Genomic DNA, 25,436 nt, shown 5'->3' with positions numbered 1-25,436 from the left:
GCCACACTTGGAGTAGAGTGTGTAGTTTTGTTATAGGAAGCTACAGGAAGCTTGTGGAGGCTTTGGAGACAATGCAAAAGTGGTTGACCAGGATGTTGTCTGGATTGCAGCATATTAGCCTACAAGAAGTTCAACAAACTTTTGATTGCTTTTGAAAAAGACTGTGGGGGTAGAGGGGGGGTCTGAGAGAAGTACATAAAATTATGAGAAGTATTGATGGGTGGATAGTCAGAATCTCTATCTCAGAACGGAAATATCAAAGACTCGGCATATAGGTATATGGTGAGAGGGAATAAGTTTAAAGAAGATGTGCAAGCAAACTTTTTTTTAACACAAAGGTAGTGAATACCTGGAACACGCTGCTAGGGGAGGTGGTAGAAGCAGATAAGTTAGCAATGTTTAAGAGACATTTAGACTGACACATGAATGGAGAATAAATGATGTGGACCAACTGTGGGCAGGATTAGTTTAGAATAGAATCATGGGGTCAGCACAGATATGATGGGCCAAAGGTCCTATTACTGTTACGTATGGGATGTTAAGTATTCAGTTCCATTTTAGCTTGAACCACATTTCTGTCAATGCTAAACAAAAAAAATGAACCAAACACAGGATAGAATATAGAACAGTACAGCACAGTGCAGGTCCTTCAGCCTCCGATGTTGTGTCAACCTTTTATCCTACTCTAAGATCAGACTAACCTACATACCCTTTATTGCACTATCATCCATGTGCCTATCCAAGAGTCGCTGAAATGTCCCTAATGTATCTGACTCTACTACCACTGCCGACAGTGCATTCCACACACCCACCACTCTGTGTAAAGAACCTACTTCTGACATCTCTCCTCAACCTTCCTCCAATTACCTTAAAATTATGCCTCCTTGTGATAGACATTTCAGCAATGGGGCAAAGTCTCTGGCTATCCACTCTATCTATGCCTCTCATCATCTTGTAAACCTTTATCAAGCCACCTTCATCCTTCTTCACTCCAATGACAGGACGATGTGGGCCGGTTAGCTCTATAAACTGTTAATGGGACTGACAGAACTGAATAGGTGCCTTCAGAGTTCAGGGACAAGCCACAGTCCTATGACAAATACAAAGGAAACCTTCAGGTGTTGCTGAAATGGGGATATTACTTTCATATATTCAGAATGTACAGGACAGGAGGAGGCCATTCCGCCCAAAGGATCTACACTGTTGTTTACGGGCCACACAAATCTCCTCCTACACCACCTCCTCCTCATCTTACCTTAATGCACGTTTCAATTAGTTTCTCCTTCATGTACTTGGCCAGTTTCCCCTCCGATACATCGAAACTGTGATTTGCAAGTTCCATATTCTCGCTAGTCTCTGGATAAAATCATTTCTCCTGAATCACTGATCACATTTATGCATGACAGTCTTATATTGACAGTCTCTAATTCCAGTTTCTTACCCCCGACAAGTGGAAATATCCTGTCTATATCTACCCCTTTGGACCCCTTCAACTTCTTAAATCTTAAGTCACCACTCAGGCTGCTCCTCTCCAGGTAAAGAGCTCCAACACGTTCAGGCTTTTCAATGAAAAGACCCTCCAAGATCTGGTAAATCTTTGCAAACCTTTATTTGTACCTCAATTAGTGCCAATTTCCTTTTCAGGAAATGAAGGCATTTGATAAGGTCGGTGTAGCAAAGGTGTTTCCAACTTTGTGGAGCGATCCAAGACTCGGATTAGCCACTAGGTAAGGGAGTGGTTTGGATGACACACAGACACTGCAGAGGGATACAGACAGGTTAAGTGAGAGGTAAAATCTTGACAGGTGGAATATAATGTGGGAAAATATGAGGTTACGCACTTTGGCAGGAAGAATAGAGGAACTGAATATTAATCTAATGGAGAAAGAAAGCAGAAGACTGCAATATAGAGGGATTTGGGGGTCTGCACAAAACACCAGCATCCAAGTCCAGCAGATAATCACATAGGCAGGTGGAATGTTGGCCTTTATTCCTGAAAGTACAGAAGTCTTACTAAAATTATATAAAGTAGTAATTATACAAGGTACACCTGGAGCACAGTGAACAGTTTTAGTCCCTTTATCTGTGGAAAGACACACTGGCAGTGGGGGCAGTCCAGAGAACATTCATTAGGTTGATCCCAAATATGGAGGGACCACCTCATGAGAAAAAGTGCATAAGGTTGTGTCTCACTGGCGTTTAGAAGAATGAGAAGAAACCTTATTGAATCATACAAAAATTCTTCGGGGAATTGACAGGGTCGAAGCAGAAAGATTTTTAATCAGCAAGACCCGTGGGGATAGAGTTGAGGGCTCAGTGATGATCCCATTGAAAGATGAAGCTCACTTGACGGGCCGAATGGTGTACTTCTGCCCTTGCAACTTATGGGTCCATAAACATAAGGCAATCACTAATCAAACCAATCAGTAGAGTCATACAGCGTGGAAACAGACCCTTTGGTCCAACTCATCCAGGTTTTCTAAACTGAACTAGTCCCATTCACCAGCATTTGGCCCGTATCCCTCTAAACCCTTCCTACCCATGCACCTATCCAAATATCTCTTAGAACATAGAACATAGAAAAGTAAAATACAGAACAGGTCCTTTGGCCCACGATGTGTGCCGAGGATTAAAACTAATGTAAAATAACTTAACCTATACACCCCACAATTTACTGCTACCCATGTGCATGTCCAGCAGTTGCTTAAATGTCCCTAATGACTCTGCTTCCACCATCACTGCTGACAATGCATTCAAAATTCTCTGCGTAAAGAACCTTCCTCTGACGTCCCCTCTATACCTTTCTCCAATATCTTAAAACCCCTCGTGCCAGTCAGTCCTGCCCTGGGGAAAAGTCTCTGGCTATTGACTCTATCCATGCCTCTCATTATCTTGTATACCTCGATCAAGTCACCTCTCTTCCTCCTTCTCTCCAGAGAGAAAAGTCAGAGCTTAAAATGTTGTCATTGTACCAGCCTCCACATCTTCCTCTGGCAGTTCATTCCATACACGGACTACCCTTTGCGTGAAAAAGTTGCCCCATAGGTCTCTTTTAAATCTTTCCCCTCTTACCCTAAGCCTATGCCCTCCAGCTTCGGATTCCCCCTTTGTGCTCTCAGCTGTTTTAAAATACTCTGCTCAACAACATTCTCCCTGCTCCCCACTGCCTCTCCCTCAACCCTCCGGGTTACTCTTACAAAAAGTATTCACATGGGTCACCGCAACAAAACAGTTTGGATTATATGAAATAACACTGAGTGTAAACACATTGGTTGAAGCCAAATGGCCTGTTTCAGAGCTGGAAGGTTCTGAAGTTATCAGGGCTGCTTGTGTTGAGCATTGGATCCAAAGTTCAATGGCATCAAACTCTAAAACAAAACCTGTCAAAGGATACAACACATAGCCCCCTCTCGATCAAGTCCATAACCAGCAATCCTTGGGGAGCATAGTTTTTCTCATTTTGTTCCTGAGTGTATTTTGAAATCTTCTTCAAAACCTAGCAGCATCTGTGAAGAGAAATCAGAGTTAAAGTTTTGGGTCTAATGATCCTTCTTCAGAATCACTTCCACAGCCACATCACATTCCTGTGACTGCCTCTGGCTGAGACTTGCCCTGCATGAGGGTGGCACAGTGGGTCAGTGCTGAACTCAGTGGTTAGATTCCACTCTTGGGCGACTGCCTGACGTCTGCATGGGTTTCTTCCTGGTTCATCCCACAGTCCAAAGATGTGCAGGTTAGGTGTATTGGCCACGATAAATTGCCCATAGGTTAGGTGGATTAGCCGTAGGAAATACAGGCTTACAGGGCTAGGGTAGGGAGAGGGTCCAGGTCCGGGTGAGATGCACTTTGGAGAGTCAGCATGGATTCAATGGGCCAAATTGCCTGCTTCCACACTGTAGGGATTCTTTGTGGATTCCAACTCAAGTTTCATCCTTCTTGAATCCATACAGTAGCACAAATATCTCCAGGATGTACAATGGCGATAGTTATTCTCGCCACATCCTGAGATCCACACTCCATGCCACATGCATACTCTCAACCTCTCTCTCCATTAGCAACTCACCTTGGCTCAGAGTTGCCCTGCCCTCAAGTTCCACTTCATCCCCTGGTTCATTCAACATTCTAATGAGAAACAGTTCCTTTTCCTTTCAGGCATTAAGGAACAAGGGGAACAACTCAGATACCCATGCCTCTCCAGAACCTTCCTCACCTCCCCTTTGACTCCATTCCCTCTCCTTAACCCATAGTATCATTATGGGTGGCACAGTGGTTAGCACTGCTGCCTCACAGTGCTAGAGACCTGGGTTCAATTCCTGCCTCAGGAGACTGTCTGTATTGAGTTTGCACATTCTCCCCGTGTTGGCGTGGGTTTCCTCCCACAGTCCAAAAATGTGCAGGTTAGGTGAATTGGCCATGCTAAATTGCCCATAGTGTTAGGTGAAGATGTAAATGTAGGGGAATGGGGCTGGGTGGGTTGCTATTCGGAGGGTTGGTGAGGACTTGTTGGGCAGAAGGGCCTGTTTCCACACTGTAAGTAATCTAATCTAAATCTTTCCTAACCCCTCTGACCTTCCACTCTCTGATGCTAAATGTTTTGTATTCAGCAAAATATTCTGAAGGGTCACTGAAGCAGAAACTCTGTTTTCTCTCCACCGATGCTACCTGACCTGAATTTTTTCAGTAATTTATAATTTGTTTCTGTCAATGCTATGTCACATTCTCCAAAGCAATTTCTGCTGCCAGTTTCCCAATTTTACATAGAGCATTACAGCGCAGTACAGGCCCTTCGGCCCTCAATGTTGTGCCTCCCTGTCATACTAATCTGAAGCCCATCCCACCTACACTATTCCATGTACATCCATTTGCCTGTCCAATGACAACTTACATGCACTTAAACTTGGCGAATGTACTACCGTTGCAGGCAAAGCATTCCGTACCCTTACTACTCTCTGAGTAAAGAAACTGCCTCTGACATCTGTCTTATACCTATCTCCCCTCACTCTAAAGTTGTGTCCCCTCGTGTTTGCTGTCACCATACTTGGAAAAAGGCTCTCCCTGTCCACCCTATCTAACCCTCTGATTATCTTATATGTTACCTCTCAACCCTCTTCGCTCTAACGAGAACAGCCTCAAGGCCCTCAGCCTTTCCTCGTAAGACATTCCTTCCATACCAGGCAACATCCTAGTAAATGTCCTCTGCACCCTTTCCAAAGCTTCCACATCCTTCTTATAATGCGGTGACCAGAACTGTACACAATACTCCAAGTGTGGCCGTACCAGAGCTTTGTACAGCTGCAGCATAACCTCCTGATGCTGGAACTCAATCCCTCTGTTAATAAAAGCCAAAACACTGTATGCCTTCTTAACAACCCTATCAATCTTTGTTCATGATACTCCAAGTATTTGCATTCAATTTAGCCCTGCTCTATTTCCGTCTTGCTCCTTAGAAGGCCACCATTGTTTTGTTCACAGTCAACACTCAAACTTCCATCAATTCCCTTTCCACACCTTTTTTTGTCTGCCCACTGTGGTACTTCCAAAACTAAGCCCATTAAGTCAATCTAGCCTACTCTATTTACTCTCTCAGCCAAGAGGTTAGTTTCTGGTCTGCACAGGTGAAGCCCATCTCTGATCAGTTTTCTCCTTCCCCAAAAGTCTGATAAATCTAAACTCCTCCCATCGACACCACTCCTCAAGCACACCATTTACCTCCCTGATCTGCTTTTGCCTAAATGGTGAAAAGGATGTTGCCAGGATTGAAAAAGTATGACTGAGGAAAGATTGGATAGACTGGCGCTGGGCCCCTTGAAACAAAGCAGATAATGGCTAAGGAAAAGAGTTTCTAGCAGTGGCCTACAAGAATAAAAAATTGAAGGAAAATGTTGATCTAAAATCTAGATTTTGGACAAGCAGCGTCAGAAACAAGGGATTGAGATGTGGTGAAGATAGAATTGGGTATCAACACCTTCAAATTAATGTTAGAACTTTTGACTTCAAGATTTTAACCCATAAACATTTGAGTCAAAGAAATTAAGATGAGTAGCTCAAGACAACTTAAATTTAACACCTCAAATTGTAGGACAGAAGTATCAAATTATTAGTTAAACAATTCTTGAGTTGGTAGTGTCTCTAATATGTTGAGGAAGACAGGAAACCTCACTACTCAAGGCATGAAGCCACACCATAAGAATTAAGGCTTGACAAATATGTGGATGCCAATATATCAATTGCTGGCAAATTATTTGTTATAGAAAAGGAGAAGGATGGTCTGCAAAGAAAAAAAAAGGTGGGGGTTTGGTTTGGGGAAGGCAGATTTAATCAAAATAAAGCAGAACCTGCCTAGAGTAGGAATAGCTATTTAAGGGTAAATCTAAGGTAGAACAGTACCTTATCTGGGCCAACATGACACCAATTAAAGTTGATTCCTGATGAAGGGCTTTTGCCTGAAACGTTGATTTCGCTGCTCGTTGGATGCTGCCTGAACTGCTGTGCTCTTCCAGCACCACTAATCCAGTAACCAATTAAAGTGTATTTGAGGATGTAACTTTTAAAAAAAGGTTTTGTGATTTACATATGAAAGAACTGAAACCAACATGGTCATTCTAAAAGATAAGACACTTAAAACAATTTCAGTTACATCACACTGTAAACTTTCGCTATAAATTCTGTGTCTGACAATCTTAATCTCCACAATCACCTGAAGGAGCAGTGCTTCTAAATAAACCTGTTGGACTATAACCTGGTGTTGTGAGATTTTACCTGCACATCCACCAATATCATTTATTGTATCCGTTGCTCCCGATGCGTTCTCCTCTACATTGGGGAGACTGGATGCCTCCTAGCACAGCGCTTTAGGGAACATCTCCGGGACACCCGCACCAATCAACCACACCGCCCCGTGGCCCAACATTTCAACTCCCCCTCCCATTCTGCCGAGGACATGGAGGTCCTGGGCCTCCTTCACCGCCGCTCCCTCACCACCAGACGCCTGGAGGAAGAACGCCTCATCTTCCGCCTCGGAACCCTTCAACCCCAGGGCATCAATGTGGACTACAAGTTTCCTCATTTCCCCTTCACCCACCTCACCCCAGTTCCAAACTTCCAGCTCAGCACTGTTCCCATGACTTGTCCTACCTGCCTATCTTCTTTTCCACCTATCCACTACACCCTCCTCCCTGACCTATCACCTTCATCCCCTCCCCCACTCATCTATTGTACTCTATGCTACTTTCTCCCCACCCCCACCCTCCTCTCATTTATCTCTCCACTCTTCAGGCTTTCTGTCCGAAACGTCGATTTTCGTGCTCCTCGGATGCTGCCTGAACTGTTGTGCTCTTCCAGCACCACTCGAATCCAGAATCTGGTTTCCAGCATCTGCAGTCATTGTTTTTACCTAGTAGATTTTTAACTTTGTACACCCCAGTCCAACACCGCCCTCTCCAAATCTATTTAGAGAGGCAAGGTTTGATCAGGATAGTCAGCATTGCTTTGTCAGAATGAGGTCACATCTAACAAATTTGGTAGAATGTTGAGGTGACCAAGTGAATGGACAAGAGTAGGGCAATTGATATAGTTTATCGATTTCAGCAAGGCCTTTCTCAGTTTCCCATATGGCACCTTGTCAAAGATGATAATAGCTTATGGGATCCAGGGTAACTTGACAAGTTAGGTTCAAATTCAGTTAATAACAGGAGACCAAAGTTGGTAGTAGAAGGTTGTTTGTGTCTGGAGCTCCATCTGCAGTAGTGTAGCATAGGGATCAGTGCTAGATCTTTTATTGTTTGTATAAAAACCATATGTGAGAACATGGGGATAAGAAGTAAATTTGCAATGACAAAATTAGCCAGGTAGTTGATAGTGAGAGGTGTTAGGTTACAGGATTGTCAGGTTGGTCAGATAAATGTGAGGCAATGAACTTTGGAAGAAAGAACCCAAATCAAAGGCGTACTCAAAGAATGGCAAGACACTATGAAACTCAGAGGGAGCCTGGATCCCTGAATATGGTAGGGCAGGTTATTCGAGTCGTTAAGGCAGCATATGGGATACTTGTCTGGATCAGCGACAGCATAGATTGTATGTTATGTTAGAGCTGCACAGACCTTTGGTTAGGCCACAACTGGAGTACTGTGTGCAGTCTGGTCACCACACTCAGGAAGATGGAGGTGGCACAGTGATCTAGGAGATCCAGGTTCAAGTTCTACCTTCTCTGGAGGTGTGTTGATAAAAAAAATCTAGAAAGAACGTGATTACAACAGAGGGGGAAACAACAGAGACTCATTAGAATGTTGCCCGGGATGGAGCATTTCAGCTACGAAGATAGACTGGGTAAGCTCTAGTTGTTTTCTTTGGATCAGATTGAAGGGGAATCTGACAAGTGCAGTTTACAGATTTATGTAGCACAGGAAAGGCTCTTCAGCCCATTGAGTCTGCACCAATATTACCAACATTAAAAGTGCACTAATCCCAATTTCCTTGCAATGATTGCATATCCTTGAATATTAATGATACTTCAAGTGCTCATCCAAGTATTTTGTTTAAAAAGATTGGAAAGTTTCCAGCCTCCACCACCTTCCCAGGTAGTGCATTCCAGATTCCCACCACCTAAGTGCTCTCCCCCCATCCAGCCCCGCCGCCCCCCCCAAAAAAATAAAAACTCCCCTCTGAATCTCCTGTCCATTATCATAAAATTATGCCCCCTTGTGATTGAATAGTCAATCAAGGGGAGCAGCTGCTCTCTATTCACCTTCTCCATAACCCTCAATCTAATACACATCATGGGCTTCTTCAGTCTTCTCTGCTATAAAGAGAATATTCCAAGCCTATCTAGCCTCTTCTTATGGTTTAATTTCTCCAACCCAAGTAACATCCTAGTTAACCTCCTCTGTATCCTCTCAAATGCGATCACATCACTCCTGCAGTGAGGTGACCAGAACTGCACACAGTAACTCCATGTGGCCTGACCAATCTTGTACAACTTCAACATTACCACAACTGATGAAAGCATGAGCAAGGTGGTAAAGTGTCATATATGCCTAAAGTTGATGTGGTTTACACAGACTTCAGGTAAGGCTTTTGATAAAGTTCCATAGTACCAGGCTGGTCCAAAAGGCAAGATTTGATGCAAGCAAAGCATGATTTGTCTAGATAGTGAAAAATATTATCTTAGAACCCACAGTTTGAAAGTCCGTGGCAAACTGGATTCAAAATTGGCTTACAAGTGAGAGGCAGAGTACAATGGCAGATATTGATTTTGTAATTGGAAGCCTGTGACCAGTGATGTTCCAAAGATCAGTGCTGAGACCCTTGCTGAGTTACTTACATTAACATGGATGTGAATATAGAAAGTTTGCTGAAGACATGGAGCTTAGGGGTATTGATGAAACTGAGATGATGGTCTCAGGCTGCAGTCTGACAGTGATCAGCTGGTAAATTGGGCAGAGCAATGGCAGATGGAATTCAATCCTAATAAGCGTAAGGTGATGAATTTTGGAAGATCTAACAAGCCCTTGCTCAGAGTAGAGGAATAAAGGGACCTTAGTTTACAAATCTATAGATTCCTAAAAGCATCAGCATTGGTAGACAGGGTGGTGAAGGCAGCACACAGTCCACTTGCCTTAATTAGTCAGGAATTAGATAGAGGAGCAAAACAGTATAGTTACAACTTTATAAAAACATTGGTTAGCTCACAGATTGAATACTGTGTGCAGTTCTGGTCACTACACTAATCGGAAGGACATGATTGCACTAGAGAGGGTGCAGAAGAGATCCACCAGGATGCTGCCTGCGATGGAAAGTGTCAGTTAAGAGACTGGATAGACTTGGGTTTGTTTTCCTTGGAGCAGAGGAGTCTTGGGTGGGGGTGGGAGTGGACGGGTGGAGGAGGAGAGGGAGAGATCTGATGGACATTTACCAAATTATGAGGCATATACAGTAGATTGCCATGGAGAAGAGATTCTCTCAGATGTCCAAGACTAGAGTGCTGAAGAACAAGTGTTTAAGAGGGAATCTAAGGAAAATATTTTTCACCCCAGAGGGTGGTAGATATATGGACTGTGTTGCCTGATGGGATGGAAGCAGATGCTCTGGTAACATTTAAAAACCATCTAGACAAGCACTTAAAATGCCAGGGCGAAGCAGGCTATGGACCAAGTGCAGGCAAATGAGATTAGTATAGTTTGGTTTTTGTTGGTCTGCATAGACATTGTGGGCTGAAGGGAGTGTTTCTATACTGTATGACCATCGTAAGTGGTCATCAGGGACATGAATAAGGTGGATAGAAAGCAGCTCTCCTTAGTCGAAGATTCAACAATGGGGCATAATTTTGAAATGAAAGATGGGAGATTTAAAGAATTAAGGAAAAGCTTTTTCCACCCAGAGGTAATGTCAATCTGCACTGCCTGGGAAGACAGTTGAGGGAAGAAACCTCAACCTTTAGAAAGTCATAACATTCAAAGCTATGAGTCTAATGCAGGTAGGACTGTAGTAGACAGTGATAGGCCAATGGGCCTCTTCTGTGCTGTAATTCTAGAACAATGGCATTTGCTACTCAACTAAAGTGCAAGAATTTTCACTACAGGGAGTTAACTAATATTGTGCCATGTCCATATAGACACTACAAAAAAAAAAGAAAATCACTGAGCTGCTGACAAAGTACTGGAACTTGGGTCTTCCATCAAAAAAATGCAAGCGCAGTCCCAACGTCATTGGACAAATCAGCAGGAACGTTCCTCTGTAGTACCAAACTACATTACATTGCTTTACTCAGTAGCAGGGGCATGGAACGTGGTGCCTGCGACAGTAGTAGACTCAATTTTAAGGGCATTTAAATGGTTATTGGATAAGCATATGGGCAAGAATGTACAGGTGGCACAACGTAGTGGGCTGATGGGCCTGTGCTGTAATGTTTTATGTTCAATGTACATCATTTGGAAGAAAACTCAATAAGAAAATCTGAAAATACTAGTTTATTCACACCAAGTGGTACAGTATGGCCTTCAGGCGGTGGTGATGCTTTCATGTTGTTCACAATCTCACTAAAACAAAAGAACAAAAACTATAGCATAATTAAGCAAACAATGTATGAACAGTACATGGTTGGAGACAAAAAATCTCCCATTAACTATTCCGCAACTCCGTACATGGAGCCAGCCACAAAGTTTCAATGAGTGTCTCCTGGTAAGTAACTCTGGAACTGCATCTTTACAGGAAGATGAGTAATGAAGGCACAGCTAGTGCAAGCACAGACATTTCACACAGTTTTATTTCTATAATTTTGTATAAAGTCTACGTTACACCCAAACTACAAAACAAGTCTTTCCACAGTTTGAGATGTTCAGACAACAGGGGCTGAAGAAAAGGACAATTACTTTGGTTCATTGTTCTCCAGCAGAATATACCTAAATTGGTCTCTGAATTTTGCTGCTCTAAAAGCCTTCCATCAGTGCTGCCTCGAACACAAGATTTTATTCTGAAGAACACAAATTCTGTAACAGTGGGATGACAAATTCACAACTTTAAAAACTCCATTCCATCAATAACCAACTAAAAAAAAACACAATGCAGGAGTAGTAACCATGTTCTGAACTGGCTGATTCAAGGATTCATGATTAACCAAAAAATGTTAATTGAAATTTGTCCTACCAAGAAAATACAAAACATTATAAGGCTGTTTAAGTAACTATTAGTTGTTTATAATAAGCCAGTACAGTGCAGTTGTTCCTCAAGGCCACAGAGTAGGCTTCACTGCTGCTTGCACTCAGATGGTGGGTTCGGATCCTTCTGTTAATAAGAGGAGGAGGAGAGAAAAAAAGCACGAGAATTATTATAAGCAGAACAAGCAGCCCAAAAAGGAAGTGCTACAAGTACTTCCACAATATTTGTTGTGGTGACCTTAGAAGAATTAAGGTTAAATTAAGGTTGAATTGCAATTTAGATACCTTCACTAAACCGTTTGTTCTACATTCTAATCTATTGCACTAATTACAGAGGGAAACAAAATTCTTGAAGGCAGAGTATTACGTATCCTTGGTACATTTTGAATCACAATTCTATTGCCTGGATCCATATGAGTAAGTTTTCAAAATAAAGGAATACTTCAGAAAACTATTTTCGCACCAGAGCAGCTTTTCAAGTGGATCCTGGCCTAAGAAGCCACTGAAATTCACCATTCTTTTGGAACAAAATAGATGAACATACTGAAAGGAGGGGGTAAGGGAGGAAAGCACTTGGTGCACTGATACCAACACATGCAAAACAACTTCAGTTTTATTTTATTTATTCATGGGACAGGACTGTTGAGAGCTTGGCCAACATTTATTACTCATCCCTAGTTGCCCAGAAGACATTTTGGAGTCAACCACATGACTGTGGGTCTGGAGTCACATAGGCCAGATCTGGTAAGGATGACAGATTTCCTTCGAGGGACAACAGTGAACCAGAAAAAGTTTTTACAATAAATAAGTTAAATGATTGCCATAAGGCAAGCATTGTAGTGTAAAATTCCAGACTTAATCAAAATTACACATCTGACACCACCAAGGACCTGGATTCAAATCCAGCTTTGGGCGACTTTGAGAGGAGTTTGCACATTGTCCCCATGTCTGCATTGGTTTCCTCCAGGTGCTCCAGTTTCCTCCCACAATCCAAAGATGTGTGGGTTAGGTGAATTAGCCATGCTAAATTGCCCATTGTGTTCAGGGATGTGTAGGCTAGTATGAACTAGTTAGGGATAAATTTGGTGATGGGATAGGGGTATGGGTCCAGGTGGGCTATTCTTCAGAGGGTCGGTTTGGACCTGTTGGACTGAAGGTCCTGTTTGTTTCCACACTGTAGGGACTCTAATTCTAATGGTTAGATCCAAACCCATTGTCACCAGATCAGCAGCCTGGGTTTCTAGGTCACCAACTTTACAATTAGGTCACCACCACCCCATACTAGGTAGGAAATCAACAAATTTGTTTCAATTTACACACAAAACAGAAAAATAATACTCCCCAAAATAAAAGCAGAAAATGCTGGAAGTGAGAACAGGTCAGCAGCTCATGTGGACAGAAACAGTCAACATTTCAGGTTGATGATACTTTGTCAGGACAGGAAAATAATTCTTGTGTCTCGAATGTTTTAAGTACAAAAGGCAGAAAAGGTGGGAAGGTACAACAAGAGGGAAGGAGAGAGATTAAACTGATCAGACAGTGATGCAAAGGGAAAAGGAGACAGCCACAGGGCCAGTTACCAAAAGACTGGCTTAAAGAGCTGCATTTGGGAACAACGTTTCTAGACCAATTTCTTGTTTCTTTTCACAATGCACCACTATTCTTCATATAATCTCTCCTGTTTCACCCAATCAGCCTTTCCCCTTCTACTTCACCCTTCCCACATCCACAGTTGCTGGAAACAAAATCATTCCCATGTCTGGAAAATCATTAACTCTAGTTTATTTTCCTCCAGAGATGCTGCTTGGCTACAGTATATTCAGTTTTTTTTTAAAATTCAAATTGCCATCATCTGCAGTTATTTTGCTTGGAGAACACCAGATGAATAGTTAGGAGGCAGGCCTACTTTCAGCACACAATGTAGGAGAATGTCATTTTAGTCACAACTGTTAGCATAAAACTAAATATTTGCATCATTCCAAGACACAGTGCATATGTAGAGGCGCTCCAGGCAGAAGGTCACATTCCCTAGCCACACACAGACTAACAGCAGACTCAGCTTCCAATCTATAACTGATTATACTTACTGAATGCAACAGAAAGCAGAAAACATTTTGGATGGAACAGCACACCTTTAAACCTTAAGCCTCATGCACCTAAGTCTTGTTTACAACTCAACTTTGGTAAACATCTGCATTCATGCTACTACCAGAGGACAGATGTTACCAACATCAAACATAACAGAACAAGCATAGCAGACTACATTCTGTAGCATGCCTTGAAGCTTGTACATGTGCAAGCTAGAGATTTTCATGCTAATGCATACGTGGCCTTCACCATAGTCTTTACAGGTATTTCATTATCTCCGATACAGCAACATTGGTAATTATCTTCACGACGTATAAGATGTGAAACAGGAGACGGCTTGGGTAAACAGAAAAAAGTAAAACCTCAATGTGCTACACGTCAGCTCTCAGTAGTAAAATCTAAACCCCCATAGTATCCCTTTGCCTTAAGAAATCTGCTCAGATTTTCCCTCCCCGACAAAAACATCTCCATAGCGTCACCCAGCCTATATGGCCTCAGCTTTCTGACCTGGAGATCTTTGTGCTCTTCCAATTCTGGTCTCTTGATTATTCTTCGTTTCAACATTACCAGCTGTCCCAGCCCTAACCTGGAATTCCATCTCAATTTTTTTCCAGCCTCCCTCCACCTTTAATGGACTCAAAATCTATTTCTTTACAGCAAAAGAGAGAGATACAAGGACCAGTAATCACAATTTTGTTAGTGTCAAGTTGTTTGATAATACTTCAGTTAACTGCTTTGCAGTATTTTATGTCAGAGATAACACAAGTTGAGCTTTCAAAATCTGCTTCCTGTCCACCAGGATTGCTGACAATTACACCTAATCCAGAATTTCTCACGGCTTTTAGTGACATGACGGGAACAATTTGACTTCTTATCAGGATGTGCCACTTCTATTAAGAAGCCACTGTAATAATTGGGTTCAAGTACTTCCCCACTCTTGTTACACATTGCTAAAGCCAAAATTAAATTAGTCACAGACATCAAGAGTTTCAAGTTTAACCACTGCCGGGGACCAGGAAGAGAAAAAGGAAATAAGAAAAGGTGCTCACATTCCACTGCACAGCTGAAGATTCATCATGCAAACTGCTTTCTACAATAGATTCTATCAATCTATTTGGGACTAGAATTAGGTCAAGATTTGGAATTCTGATAGTATATTTATTTTAACATACCATCACAGTCCACTAAAGTAGTTCCCCTAGGATTAAAAGATTCTATATTTAGAAAACTGGGTACAGGTTTTATGTTCACTCAAGATGTGGCCATTAGTCTAAAATCAAACATTAAAAAGAAAACAGACCCCAAGTCACACATCAAGACTTAAATGGAAACCCCTCATTTTCTTCACTGCCAACAGGTGAAAAGGAAGTGATGTTTCCTCCTACCCCCATTCATTACTGTTTGGAAGACAGGCTTGCTACGAGCGAGAAGGTAAAAAGGCATGAAATGAGGCTTTTACTTAGGAGGCTTTATACCCTCAGTTGGAAATGAGCTCACCAAATGGGATTTATCCCAGCTGCAGGTTAGAAGCAGCATTGGGACAGAGTGAGATAGTCACCCTTTGTTCTTGCCACTGACCCAACCATTTCCCCACAAACATTCCCAGCTAATGGTCCTCTGTGATTCTGGGAACTAAGGCCATTTCCCAGCAGCAGCTATAACTTCCCCATTAGCATTGTTGAACCCTAGCACAGCCAACCTCTGACTAACAGCATTCATTGAGACAGACCACTGCTCCCAGAGCCTGGATTCCAGCGCAAGGCCTACCAGCTGCTATACCTAGATTGTTGCATGTACTCAGCCCACACTCCGGCCACCACCAAAAACAAAGTGGTTCTGGAGTAGTTGCATCTTTTACTCCCAACACAACAGTGTCTTTTCCAAGTGAATTGGAAAAGTGCATTAAAATGGCTTGATGCATATAGTCTTTAAATGCTAGCCACAGCCTATTTTCAAAAACATGTATTCCTAGAAGGTTACAATAGCTAGATGCGGCTAGCAAGGGAAATTGAAGATAGTATCTGATCAGAGATAGTGGCAGCTTAATTTAAGCAGCAGAGATGGTCTGGTAAATGAGAATGTTTGTTATCGTTTCCTGGGTCAGTGCACTGTGGAACCAACTAGGGATAAAATTATTTTACATCTAATATGGTACAATGAGAATCTCGCAGTAAAAGATCCACTGGGGGATTAAGCAACCATAATACAACACAATTATATCAAGTCTGAAATTGACAAATTGTGACATAGTCATAGCAATTATCCCAGTTCCAAAACATTTTTTTTATAACCTTTGAGTAAGTCTGACCCTAAGTCCACTCCCTTATTCACGGCAGCTTATTCCCATTAGTAGCCAGCCTTTTTTTTTTAAACCCAACAGTTACTGGTTTTATTTACCGATACTTTAAAACTATGCTCAAGGGGTCCAGCAGGCAAAACACAGTCAGTATTGACAAATTGCAAGTATTTAAGATTTGCTCACTCTGCATCAGATACCAGTGGCTTTTCAAATTTGTCATCCAAATTTGACCAGTAAACACTAGTCCTTTGGAGGGAAAACAGAAGACAGTATATTGGGCAACAAGGAAACAGCAGAGACATAGGACAAATATTCGGTGTCTGTCTTCACAGAAGATAAATTATATACCAGAAATAAAGGATTACCAAGGGGTTAACAAATGAGGAATCGAAATTCATCAAATTAAAAAAAAAACAGTATGAAGAAACTGAGGAAATGCTAAGAAATTCTAAGAACATGATGCCCTCACAACAACTTACAGTTCTAAGATTCTAGAACTGTCTCAATGGATACTAAGTTAGCAAAAGAGAAATAAAACAAGTGGTAGGTCTTGACAACAATTGTTAGGAAGTCTTCATGTATTTAGGGAAAAAAAAACAAAGGCAACACAGAGTCAGATGTACAACATGGGAACAGACCCTTCGGTCCAACTCATCCATACCAACCAGATATCCTCAACAAATCTAATCCTATTTGCCAGCATTTGGCCCATATCCCTTTAAACCCTTCTTATTCATATACACATCCAGATGTCTTTTAAATGTAAAATGGTTTTACAAAAGAGTCAGTGTCTGAAGATGAACTAGTCATGTAGATAAAGAGAGACACCAGATGTAGTATTCTTGGATTTCTAAAAAAAAGCATTCGATCAGGTGTCACAGGAGCAATAAATGTGGTAAGTGGCATAACTGCTAGTGCATGTTGCAGAAGCTGGCATTATCGATTCAATAATTTTGTATACAAGAATAAGGATTTTTTTTAGTTTAATAATGAAAAGGTAACCTTTTAGGACTGAGGGGAGGAGAAATTTCTTCACCCAGAGAGAGGTGAGCCTGTGAAATTCAATAATCAGTGATTGAGACCAAATCATTGTTTTCAAGGTAGATGTAGCTCATGCTAAAGGGATCAAGGGATGAGGTAGGGGGAAGACAGAGGGAGGGTTTGGGTGGGGGGGGGGGGGGGGGGCCCACGGGAAAATCAGGATATTGAGCTAGATGATCACACCGAATGGTGGAGCAGGCTCAAGGAATTGAAAAACCTACTATCGTCTATATTTCTATATAACAAGCACAAGTTAGAGAATTCACAACTGATTATGGACCATTGAGCCAGTACTTAAATATAGCCATTACTCATAAATGTCAAGCCCATGACTGTTTCACTGTTAAATGTTCAAATACAACTGTTTTAGTAGTTCCAAGACTAACATTTAAAATACACAAGTTAAACACGGCACACGCAATAATTGATTTAAAACACTATTTCCAAGTTATTCTGTCTTTCTGCTGTAGTAACATGTTTCTGTATAGCTGTTTTTCAAACAGGATATTGATAAAACTGGTCATTACTGCAAACAAGAGTCAGATTTAAAAAGTGTCACTCATTAATTAGTATTTGACAAAAGCAAAAAACATGTAGAATGAGTTAGTTAAGTATTATATAGTAAAGATCAGCAAGCCTTACCTACCAGGGGTAGGGTAATTTCTAGCCATCATTTAAACCTATTAAGGAAAAATTCAGAGAGCAGCTGACATGAAAGTACAAGACTTGAAGCCAGTAAAGATTTTGAAACTCCAACAGGAACTAATTCAGCAAGAGATATATAGCTAAATCTACATATAATTTCCCAGCTGTTAGAGCTAATCTCATTATACTATTTCATACTGTTAAAAACATTTATTCAAATTTACATCTTAGTACAAATAAATCTCAAAAGCAAGATTAAGTTTGGGTTCTTTGGAACATTACAAATTATTCAAAATAAATTATACCCTCCATTATTACAGCAATTAAGCACATTCATTTAATTTTATATATAGAAACCTAGCATGAGCCCAAATACTGCTGATCCAGAACATTACAATGCAACTTTAGGAAATTAGTTAAAAATCACAACACCGGGTTATAGTCCAACAGGTTTAATTGGAAGCACACTAACTTTTGGAGCATCACTCCTTCATCAGACTACCACCTGATGAAGGAGCGTCGCTCCAAAAGCTAGTGTGCTTCCAGTTAAACCTGTTGGACTATAACCTGGTGTTGTGATTTTTTAAACTTGTACACCCCAGTCCAACACCGGCATCTCCAAATCATTTGGGAAATGAGTGTGTGTGGTGGGGAGGGGAAAACTTGCAATTACAGCTGGGTGCAGTGACCCAAAAGGTAATCAAAATATTCTCCTGGCTCAGTCATTTTTCTTTGCTGAGAATCAGAACCCAACTGGAGTTTTAATTTCCATCTGTGGTGTGAAAAATTCTACATCAGATTTAGAAACATTCTGCAGCACCTGTATTGGTCATTTATTTTGGCACACCACAAAACCCAGGCTCAAATATTCAAAAACCTGGACAGAATTTCTGGATTAAAAACTCTCCTATTTCCCAGTCCTTTGAGACACTGAGCTCACCACTATTGCAATCCAATTGAGCTCCCCCAGTTTCTCCTCAAAACAGGTCCAATGTGCAAATTCAACCCTTTCCAAACAGGATATGGCCCGTCAATAACAGAATACAATTCGACTGAGAAAATCCTAAACAAAAGCTGGCACTATCAAAAAACCTTTCCCATTCATTCAGCACTTACTGAAATCCTGGAAAGTTGCCTTGATTTTCAAATAAGCAACAGGAATCAGTTTGCTCCTTCTATTTTATCCAGCCTCTCAAATGTGTATCCACCCACCCAAAAAGAAGCCACATGTAGCAATGTTTTGGAACCCACTTTCCCAAATCTTAAATATTTTCATCCAATTCTCTAGACTGCTTCACAACTTCAATCTCCCTTCTGTAGCATCAGTATCGTCTATCACACTAATTCCTCTCCACTGATCCATATTAGTGGCTGATTTCAATGAAGTGGTAAGAAATATGTTCACGTTAGACTGCTGAATTTAATGCAGTTTTAAAAGTGAAAAGCTATTGATATTTTAAGCTCTGTTCTGCATGTTAAACAATGTGTTGCTAAATGCCCAAAAATCTCCAGTTCAGAAAGAATGGAGTAGAAATTACTTCATATAAATCAAATATATACTAAGCAGAAACTGGGGAGGTGTTATGTACAAAAAACCCAAAGAAATGCTGGAAATGAGGTAGCATCTGTGAAGAGAGGTTTAGCTTGGGAAAATCACATAGCTGCTGATGGGGACATTAGTAGGTGACAATGGGTTTTTGTGGTAGCAGTACACCTAATGATAAGGCCTGGTAAATGGAGGTTGGGGAGTAAGGTACTCAGGCCTTAAAATTATTGAACTCAGTCCTGAAGGCTGCAGAGCTCCCAAACAAAGTGAGTTGCTGTTCTTCCAGCTTATGCTTTCACCTGCGGGAGCATCGCAGCAGGTCTGACACAGATGTTGGTCAGAGTTCATAGTGGTGTGTGCAGGCAATCGCAAGCTCAGGATTATTTATGTGGACAGAAAGTAGATGGCACTCTGCGAAGTGGTCATGCAGTCTGCATTTCATCTCCCTAAGAGACCACATTGTGAGCAGCAAATACAGTAGACTAGTTTGAGTGAAGTACAGGTAAATCACAGCTTCATCTGGAAAGTGTATCTGGGGCCTTGGATAGTGAAAAGGGTGGTGGGAAACAGGCAGGTGTTACACTTTCTGCAACTGCATGAAGTGGTGTCTTGGGGAGGCGCTGGGAGAGGACAAGTGAACCAAGGTGCCTTAAGAGTGAAATGCTGAAAAGGCAGGAAAGAGATGACTGTCTGATGGTGGCATCCCTGTGCAAAGTGGCTAATAATCCCATGGGTGTGGGATGGTATGGGAGGGCCCTATTGGTTTTTTTTGGAGGGGGGAACAGAAGTGCAGAGGGCACTGTCAACCACGGTGGCAGGGAATCCTCAGTTGTGGACAATGATGGACATTTCAGCCCCCTTGCAGAAGCTATTATCGGATCAGATACAAACAGAAAAACTGGGAAAATGGAATGGAGCGCAGTTGTTGTGGATATGTCTGCCGAGCTGGGAAGTTGGTTTGCAGACTTTATCCCCTATCCAGGTGACATCCTCAGTGCTGTGGAGCCTCCTGTGAAGCACTGCTGTACTGAGTCAGTTGGAATTTATTTAGTATCGTTCCCGCTGCTGGTTCCAGTTGTTCGTTGCAAACTAATTTCCCAGCTCTGAACATACCCAGAACTGCAACTAGCAACCAAGCTACAAACCTTTATACAAACATTGAATGGAATGGAATCCTTACAGGAAGGAGGATGTGAGGATGTATAGTCCTGGTAACTGTGGGAGTTGAGTGTTTGTAGGTGCTATGTACGTACAGGACATGGGAAATTCACTTTCACAGGGAACGCAGAACATTTTGTAGAGAGAATACTTTCACCTTTGACAGCTTAGCAATGTCTTTTGCATATGTAGGCCACCAAATGTTGGTAAAAATTCACTTTTTAATACTTGTTACAGTACCCCCTTCACTGTCTCTACACTGTCTAACCGTCTTACAAGGACTTTCATTCACTTTAAATCATATTGCGCTTGACTTAAACATTCTTTGCCTCCCAATATTTCACACCCAAAACCTAATCAATTCTGAAATAGAAGCAAAACACTATGGATCCAACAAACCAGCTACAGATAGAAAATGTAAGAGGAACTCATGGGTCAGGCAACTTTGGAGACAGAATTAAATATCATAGAGATGTCATACAACACAGAAAGAAGCTAGAGTCTATGCTGGTCAAAAACAACTACTTTAATATCATTTTCCAGCATTTGGCCCATGGCCTTATATGCCTTGGCATCAAGTATACATCTAACTACTTAAATGTTAGAGGCAGAATCCCTCATATCTGCCTTACAGGCAGTGAGCTTCTCTGAAATGACTTCCAGACTACTCAGACCTCTTGGCATCATGGTAGCCCACAAACTCAACACACTAAAACAGTAGCAAATGAACTTGAGACTCCATACAAACAACAAGCAAAACGAGTGCAATTTACAAAATACCTTGCAAGAACTGTAGCAAACAGTACATTGGACAAACTAATGTTAAAAGATTAATGGGAATCTCTCACTGGACATTAATGTAATATTAAAGAGTTAGACTGCGTTAACTGAACATTCTGGAAGTGGGCGATGACAACAATCATGCAAGAATGTGAATGACCCCCACTCCAATTAGACAGCCACTTGATACTACTCCCCCTATTATTAGTTTAAGCTATCATTCAATCTCTTCCGTTCAGAAATGCTTCCTAGCTATCCCAAAGCTAGGTATACCACACCTACATTGTCTTGGGGAATCATTGAGTCAAGAAATCATCTGCATAACAATTCCCCAGGATTAGGGCATTAGCATTATCTCAGGAGGATGATCTCATCCTACCAAATTATACCTGCCTAACACATGACTATGAGGGAGTAACCGAGGGTTGTCTTGAGTGGCATGTGACTGTGGGGGAGTGGCCAAAGTATGAGCATGACCATCTGACCTGTATAAAGGGGATTTTTCTTCTGTTCATTTTGACTACTTCATACACCTCCGAAAAGGGTCAAAGGGGGTCACCTAGCTTGTACAAGCTTGAATAAACTTTAACTATTTGCAGAAGTCTGTGTGCGCGAATTGCATCTCATGTGAAACCTCAGGAAGAGAACCTAACAAAATCAGGCAGAAAACTAGCCACCAGGATACATGAACATCAACTAGCCACAAAAAGACATGACCCACTATCACGAGTATCCTTACATACAGACGGAGGAGGACGCCATTTTGGGACAACACATCCATCCTCAGACAAGCCAAACAGAAACATGCACGAGAATTCCTAGAAGGATGGCATTCCAACCAGGGTTCTCAATATATAGATGATAGAAGGGGTTCCAAATCAGATAAAAAGAACTGGAAGTGCGGGACATACCACCAACGTTTCACCACAGGCTCACTGGAGGTTACCCATTTTGATAACAAAATATCTGAAGACAAACCTTCCAACTCAGTGAGCAAACTTACATCCAGAGGCAGTGAGCTCCAGATTCCCACCACTTTCTGGTAAAAACAACAACATTTCCTCACCACTTTCCTAGTCTACAATGTCCCCAGTCACTGCTTCCTCCAAAAAAAAATAAAACTGAGAAAATCTCCTTCCTGCCCACCTATGCCCCTCAATTTTAAACATTTATTATAGAGTTAACATTTTGGTTTGAAGTGGCTTTTCATTTGCTGATATCCTTTCAGAATCTGATCATGTATTAATGTTTCTGATCACACATCTCCAGTATGTTTTCTTTTCAAATCCTAATTCTGAGAATTGAAGATTTTCTTCCCTTCATTAAATCCAATGTGTTGTCGTTAGTCTCTCAAATTTCTTAAGCATAGAAGGAAAATATCTGGCAGGAGACCAATCCAGGCCACGGGTAGCCAAAATCTGCTTTCTCTTCAAGACTCATGGTTTTCATCTTTCTAGGAACCAGAAAACTACAGCACAGAACAAAGGCATTTGTGCCTATACAGAACCTTGGGAAAACCTCAATCTCACTTTCCCGTCCTTATTCAATAGCCCTGCAACATTTTTAAACAGAAATTCAATTAATCCTGCTTCCAGCAACCTTTCAGGCACTACATTACAGATTAAAATGCAATACAAATAATTCTCATTTCTGGTACATCGTCAATTATTGTCTGTAGCCGATCAAGCCTCTGTCACTACCATTTCTTATTTCAAAGAAAGTCCTTCATGACATCTTCATTAGGCTTCACTGCTCAAGGAGAACAACTGCAACATCTAGCCTCTCCATTGAGAAAGTCTCAGCAATTTTTCACCTTTATTCAACTCAAAAATAGTATCAGACAGGTTTATTTCTGCTAAATTTAGTACTGCTCACAAATGGGTTTACCTGCAAACAGCACTCTGTACACAACTTAGCTGGACGAAAACTTGGGAAAAATGGTTCAAAATCATTTTCTGTCTTGTTTGCAATCGAAAACCTCCCCCTCCAAAAAGAGGATGAGTGGATAAAATAGTTCATTGTAAATGGAGACCATCACAAATAACGTACATATCATAATTGAAAAATGTCTTTGTATAGCAAAAGCACTTTGCCTGTAAGAAAAAAATTATTTTCTAGAAAGTAAATTCAAATTCCCACCTTAGGGTCATAATCTGGGTCATTTTCTTCATCTGCTTCTTCCTCTCCTTCCTGTTTAAAATAAGAGGGCAATGAAAGTGGTCTAATATTTTCTAGAATCAGCAGGACAAACAAACCAAATTAGCATGACATGCTCATTTGTACTACTGTCAGAGATATTTTCCCAAGCAACTGTCGCAAGATAAAATAAAAAAATTACCTCATCATCTGCCTCTTCACCCTCCTCGTCGTACTGTAGTGAAAGAAAAGGAAAATTCTCAAGCTGATTTTTCCATGCCATATCAAATTAGAATCATTGCCACAATGGGAACTGTGCAGACTTCTCATCAAGTCAGTTTACATAACGTGAGTCACTTTCATCACTATGAAAGCAAAATAAGGCAGATTCTGGAAACTGGAGTCAAGGAAAATGCTGGAGAAACTCAACAGGTTTGACAGCATTTGTTAAATACATTAATTCTCTCTCCATGGATACTACCAGACCTGTTGAGTTGTTTTCAAAAACCTTATTCTAACTTCCAATATTCAGCGCAGAATTATTTCCAAAATGCTTAACTGAGCAAGTTATGCAACTTTAAGAACCCAATTGACAACCCTTTAAATCTTATGTTTAAACAAGTTCTCATGAACTTGGATATTAAGGTGACTGCATATCAATTCTTCTTTTGGTCAAGCAAGTGAATAACAATATCGTAGTAAGATTTAAGGCTTCCTTCAGTGAAGCAGCCTCACAGACAATACATTTTCCTAATGATACTGGTTAGGAAAATATTTTTGTACAACAGTGGAAATAGTGGAGATTAGTTGATAAATAATTTACTCATTTTGAAAAGTATGGACTTAAAAAGATAGTTAGCACAGCTTTGTGTGAGAGAGGTCTTGTCTAAATCAAATTTGAGGTAGTGACGAAGATGATGGATGAGGACAGGGCAGTGAATATTACCTACTTGGACTTGACTAAAGCACTTGACAAGGTCCCTCTCTCATGGTCGACTGGTCCAGCAGATTAAATTGCATGGAATCCACGACGAGTTGGCAAGTTGGATACAAAATTGGCTTGATCATAGAAAACAGGGGATAGACGTAGACCTGTGTTATTCTGACTGAAGGCCTGTGATCAATAGTGTTCCACAAGGATCAATGCTAGGATCTCAGTTGTTTGTAAAATCATTTGGATGAGAAAATATCCAGAGAGTCTAGATCAGCAAGTTTGCAGAGAACAAAATGGAGTTGCGAATGGTGAGAAAGGTTATGTTTTATGTCCTGCTAGATCCAAACAGTTGAAAGGTTGGTGGAAAAATAGATGGAGTTTAATTTGGACAAGCACGAGATGAATTTTGAGGGGATAAACGCAACAGAAAAGTATCAGTAATGGCTGGACCTTTAGGAGCACTGATATACAAAGGGATTTTGGGGTACAAGTCTAGAGCTCCCTGAAATTGGCAACACAGGTGGATAAAGATGGTAAAGGCAGTATACAGCATGCTTGTCTTGATCAGTCAGGGCACTGTATAAATCATGTTGCAACTGCAAAACTTTGCTTAGGCCACATTTGTAGTACTGAATGCAGTTCAGGTTGTCACAATATAGGATGGATGTGGAGGCTTTGGAGAGGATGTAAAAGAGGTTTATCACGATGTTACGTGGATTAGTGTATGAGCTCTAAGATGAGGCACGACAAAATTGGATCGTTTTCACTAGAACATCAGAGGCTGCGGGATGACCCGATAGAAGTATATACAATTATTAGAATTAGGGTCTTTCTTTCTCCCCATCCCCCAGCAAATACTAGGGAACATTGGCTTAACATGAGGGAGCAAAGTTTAGAGGAAATAAGTGTTGCAAGATTTTTTAAAAAGGTGGAGGATGGTACATGCCTGGAACACGCTGCCAGGAAGGTGCTGGCAGCAGATACGCTAGCAACATCGAGGGGCACTTAGACATCTGAACAGGCAGGGAGTTCAAGGATACACAAACCTACCATCACACTAAAACAGCAGCTAATGAACTTGAAAGACCCTACACAGACAAACAAAACTAATGTCATTTACAAAATATCTTGCAAGAACTGTAACAAACACTAAATTGG

General features: G+C 41.2%; 1 protein-coding gene across 5 annotated transcripts in view; it reads right to left on the bottom strand.

The window, feature by feature from the left end:
* Nucleotides 1-10,945: 10,945 nt before the first annotated feature.
* nap1l1 (nucleosome assembly protein 1-like 1) overlaps nucleotides 10,946-25,436 on the bottom strand; it is an 89,518-nt gene continuing 75,027 nt past the window's right edge. For 3 of the 5 annotated variants that reach the window (XM_072552075.1, XM_072552076.1, XM_072552074.1), the window contains 3 exons: nucleotides 23,547-23,579; nucleotides 23,348-23,398; nucleotides 10,946-11,778 (listed from right to left, as the gene is read on the bottom strand). In XM_072552075.1, the coding sequence (XP_072408176.1) occupies nucleotides 11,740-11,778; nucleotides 23,348-23,398; nucleotides 23,547-23,579 (123 nt within the window). In that variant the 3' untranslated portion in view covers nucleotides 10,946-11,739. Of the gene's footprint in view, nucleotides 11,779-17,721; nucleotides 17,760-23,347; nucleotides 23,399-23,546; nucleotides 23,580-25,436 lie in introns of all 5 variants that reach the window. The other 2 variants (XM_072552077.1, XM_072552078.1) reach the window with 2 other exon arrangements.

This window comes from Chiloscyllium punctatum, chromosome 32 (genome assembly GCF_047496795.1).
Source record: "Chiloscyllium punctatum isolate Juve2018m chromosome 32, sChiPun1.3, whole genome shotgun sequence".
Classification (NCBI taxonomy): domain Eukaryota; kingdom Metazoa; phylum Chordata; class Chondrichthyes; order Orectolobiformes; family Hemiscylliidae; genus Chiloscyllium; species Chiloscyllium punctatum.
Note: the sequence above shows the minus strand (reverse complement) of the source record. Positions and strands in the feature narration are given on the sequence as shown.